Here is a 4,464-nt window from a genome sequence, read left to right on the forward strand (position 1 = left end):
TGCCTGGAGAGACCGGCCGGGCCAGCCCCAGCTCCAGGCTGCCCGGGCATCAGGAGAAGGGGCACTAACAAAGCCCTGGTAGCCTCCCCCTGGGGGCACGGGGGGGGGGCCTCCAGGGCGGCCCGGCGGAGCACTTACATAGCCTCGGAAGCCTCCAGGTTCAGGTCGTTGGCTGGGACTGGCTGCAGAGACTGCGACCCTCCCATCCTCGCTGCGCCCTGGCGAGCAGGCTAGCCGCGAGTAGGGCCAGCGTCCTGGCACGATTCCTCCAGCGGGAGCCCGGGGTGGGCCGGCCGGCGGCCGGGGCTGCTGCACTGCAGATGGGAGCAGCTGCTGGCATCCGGGGCGGCGGCGGCGGCGGCGGCGGGGAGCTGCGGATCGGGGCCCGAGCCGGAGCCCGGGGAGCGAGCGCCGCGGAAGTGTGCGCGCGAGGTTGGCCGGCGCGCGCCTCAGTGTGTGCGCGAGTGTGGACGGCGCGCGCGGCTCTGCCGGGGCGCGCGAGTGTGAGCGTGAGCGCCGGGGGGCCCGAATGGATATGCTCTCAAACCCCCCGGCAGCCCGGCTCCCGTGTACGACACGGTGATGTCATCATCACCGAGCAGCCCCCGACGCCTGGATCTTCACAAAGCTCCACCGCTGGCTCCGGAAACGGGGCGAAGACCCTCCCTCTACACCCAAGTCGCCTCCCCCAGCTTCCCGCAGCCTCGCCCAGACCGCCGGCATTGTGTGGCTTTGAAATGCAAATGCACTGCGGGCTGGGGAGCGCGGGGCCCCAGGAGGGAGGGGCGTGGTGGTCTCGGCCAGGCTGACCACAGAGGGAGTGAGGGTATTCTCATTCCAGCTGGCTCATCCCTCCAAGGAAGGAAGTGGACTCTCCCGATGGCTGGGAGAGCAGGTAAACAGGCTGCAGTGGGAAATGTGCAAGACGTGTGCAGTATCCTGGCGGCTTCTGCCTCCTTCAGGCCCGGTGGCCACGCTGGCGCTGGCTGAGGCCTGTACCAGGGAGATGCGAGGGCCTGGCTCCCCGCCTCCCCACCCCTCGTGAACCTAGGCCCGGCCTCCAAGGACACCTTTTGGGGGTGGGGGGATTGGGGGAAGAAAGAAACACAGCGGCTACAGAGTCTGCAGCCCCATCTTTGGCCACCAGATGAGGGATCCACAGAGAAGCTCCATGCAAGGGCTCATCCTAAACCATCAGAGGCCAGGCAAGCTGCGAGCAGCACGTCAAGCCCCTTAAGGCTAAGGGTGCACAGGGAAAAGGCAGCCCTCCCTGACATACAATCAAAACATCCATCTCTGTGATTCTAAACACAGGCTGGGCCTGCAGGAGTGTCTGTGACACCCCATCCAGTGCCCACAGCACCCACCCCCATCCCCCTGGCTGGGGTCTCCCCACCTGGCTCTGGCTGCCTCCAAAACCCTCAAGTCTTGCTTGGGCTCCTGGGCGTCGTCATCATCGAAGGCTACTAGAGAAGGATTTCATCTCCTTTTGGTTCAGGAGGTTTGGGGGCCCACCTGGGAACTGAGCATCCATCCCATTCTGAGCTCCAAACACAGACTCACGACTGAGTTAAGGTGGAACCTCTGATCGTAAATTGAAAACTCTTCCCCAGATTCCCAGCATTTCTTTACCCCACAGCGCCGTCAGCCTAAAATGCATCTAAATTGTGGCCAAAAGAAAAATTAAATGGAAACAAAACTCAAAGCATTTTGAAATGTCCTCCAACACACTGAGTGTTTTCTAAAACTGTGGCCAGGGATGTCTGGACGGGTACTTTTGAGGCTGTGGCTCCTGATGTCAGAGCAGTTCTAGAGCTTCATGGTGGGCTGACTTTCCTCTGCTGACATTTAAGATCAGTGTCAAACAAAGAGCCAGAAAGTCAAAATCGTTTCCCGGGATGCAGCAACATGAAATTTCCAGGAAACGCTGAGGTGGTTTACTTTCTCGAATTTATATGAAAATAGCTAATGATGTGTCAGTCTCGCAGGGAAGGTGACTGTCAGGGGGTGGCCTGCTCTAGAAAGCACCTCCCAGGAAGCTGTCACTCACTGTCGTGCCGCGTGTCATCTGGTGGCAGGGATTCTGAGACTTGTTCATCCTGTCATTCTCGGCACCTCGAGGGTTTGTTTCTTTCTCAGAAAACAGACCTCTTGGGCCACATATGCAGCTGGGAGTCCAAAGAACCGGACCACGTGGAGCTGAAAACTTCATAAGCACTAACTTAGACTTCATCTTTTGAGGAAAGTGACCCCTTCCCTGGGCACTGAGGGTATGTATGGCCTTCAGCCAAACTCGGCACTGGGAAAATACATGGGAAAAAATGAGAAACCACAATTAGAACTCGTTTGCTAACTTTTATTTTTCATGACATGTGAAAGCACAGACCCTTCCAAGTGTCCAGATCCTTAACCGGTAGGGATTTGCTGCAATAACAAGAGAGGGCTTTGAAATGAGAAGGGAGTTCAACTCCTGACCTCTCCCTCCTTTGCTGTGTGGCCTTGAGCCAATCGCTTGACCATGCTGAACCACTGCTTCCTCAGCTGGCAAAAGTGAGGAAGCATCTATTTTGCAGGGTATTGGGAATATTAAATTATATGTATGAAAGCCTGGGACCAGGACTGTAATTGCTGCTTGAGTGGTGTTAATTTTCTTTCCTTCTTTATAAGAAACGTTTTCCCCTAAGTATAGCACCACGTAGGAAATGAGGAGGCATTACAGTGAAGTGTTTTTATTTAGAATCCCAACAATCATAAACTTATGACCTAGTGACATTTCACTTAGTAGGCTGACACCATCTCAGGGATGTTTAAAAACATGACCAAAAACCAGGGGGAAAGCAAATACAACCTGGAAGCCCTTGAGGTCGATGCAACTGAAATCCGTGCATTACTAGTTTCTGTGATGAACTTCCGGAAGAACTTCTCAGACCCTCATTTAAGACAGTTGATGTTTATTTTACACACAATTTAAAACAAGCTTGGGAACTTCTCTGGTGGTCCAGTGGTTAAGACTTCACGCTTCCGCTGCAGGGGGCACGGGTTTGATCCCTGATCGGGGAACTAGAATCCCGCATGCTGTGCAGCATGGCCAAAAAAATAAATAAATAATAAATAAAATAAAACAAGCTTGGTTAGCTAGTAATTCTGCCTACAGAAAAAAGGAAAACTTAAAAAATATGGGGAGGGAGACTGATTAGAGAGGAAAAGGGCTGCTCTCCCTAAGAACCCGACCATGCTTGCACCCTCATCTCGGACTTCCAGCCTCCAGAACTGTGAGAAATCAATGTTTCTGTGTAAGCCACCTGGCCCAAGTTATTTTTATTATAGCAGCCCAAGCTGACCAACCAAGATGGACTGCTTAAGATACACTTCTAGGACTAAGAACGACTAACAAAAAGGGAAACGATTAAAAAACAAGACAAAACAACTACCCAAGTTAGACCAAGGAAATTCGAAAAAACAGCAGTCCAGGGCCATTTAAGCCAGCTTAAATGCTCCGTAGACCCTGGGCTCTGGTTATCCACAGGAGCTGCTGATGACACAGATACCATCCGCTATGCCCCACTCCTGCCTGCTTACTCCCTCCCCTTCCTCCCTTCCTTCCTCAGCCACTGCAGCCCAAATCATGCCCAGAAGGTAAAATCATGGGTTTATACAATAAGAAAGCACAGATTCCATCCAAAATTATTACAATGCAAGCAATTAGCATTGCAATCACACATTCCCTAGTGTAGTCAAACCTGAGCACCAATTGGGCCAGACCTTTGGCTGAAGCTGAGGCTCCATCAGTCCCAACAGTCCCATCAGTCTCCTCTCCTTAGTCCCAGCCTTCTTTCCCGGAAATGCTGCCTTCAAACGGCCAGGCTGCCCCTCCCTCCCTCCCTTACCGCCTCTTCACACCCACCCCACACTCCAGACTCCACGTGCCCACACCTGGCCACTCTGTGAGATGCAGAGGCTGCTACAGCAGAGCACTTCCTCTCTCCACCAAACCAGTGATGCCCAATGTTTCTAACCGTGGCCCTAATGAGACCTGAACCCCTCCCCCTCTGCTGGCCTCTGGATCAGAGCATGCATATTCTAGATCGCTAAAGGTCGGCTAAGCCCACTTAGATGGGCTCCACTGCCAACCCTCCTACTGATGTCCCCAAGGCATCCTAGAAACCTGGATAAATCAAGGAATGCACCCATCATTTCTAGATCAATTAGCAATTCCACATATATTAGTGTATTTAGCATGTGCCTGATAAGATGAGTCTATTCTCAAGTTACTTACTGACACATACCAGAAAGATCAGCAAACCTGCTAAATCCCTGTAATTGAGGGATAAGATATATGGTACAGACTCTTAAATCCCATTAGGGTCCAAGGGACCGACCCACAGTCAGAAAGGGCGAGTAATTTTGAAGCACCTCTGACACCCCAAGAAAAACACACTTGAGCGGCTTCATCTTTGCCTCCAG

At 53.0% G+C, this 4,464-nt stretch overlaps 1 protein-coding gene across 2 annotated transcripts in view; it reads right to left on the minus strand.

The window, feature by feature from the left end:
• TACC2 (transforming acidic coiled-coil containing protein 2) overlaps positions 1-721 on the minus strand; it is a 79,664-nt gene extending 78,943 nt beyond the window's left edge. The window contains exon 1 of one of the 2 annotated variants that reach the window (XM_007469551.1): positions 139-721. In XM_007469551.1, the coding sequence (XP_007469613.1) occupies positions 139-206 (68 nt within the window). In that variant the 5' untranslated portion in view covers positions 207-721. The remainder of the gene's footprint in view (positions 1-138) is intronic. The other variant, XM_007469549.1, reaches the window with a different exon arrangement.
• Between the last annotated feature and the right edge of the window lie 3,743 nt (positions 722-4,464).

Source organism: Lipotes vexillifer, unplaced genomic scaffold (assembly GCF_000442215.2).
Source record: "Lipotes vexillifer unplaced genomic scaffold, Lipotes_vexillifer_v1.1 scaffold240, whole genome shotgun sequence".
NCBI lineage: Eukaryota > Metazoa > Chordata > Mammalia > Artiodactyla > Lipotidae > Lipotes > Lipotes vexillifer.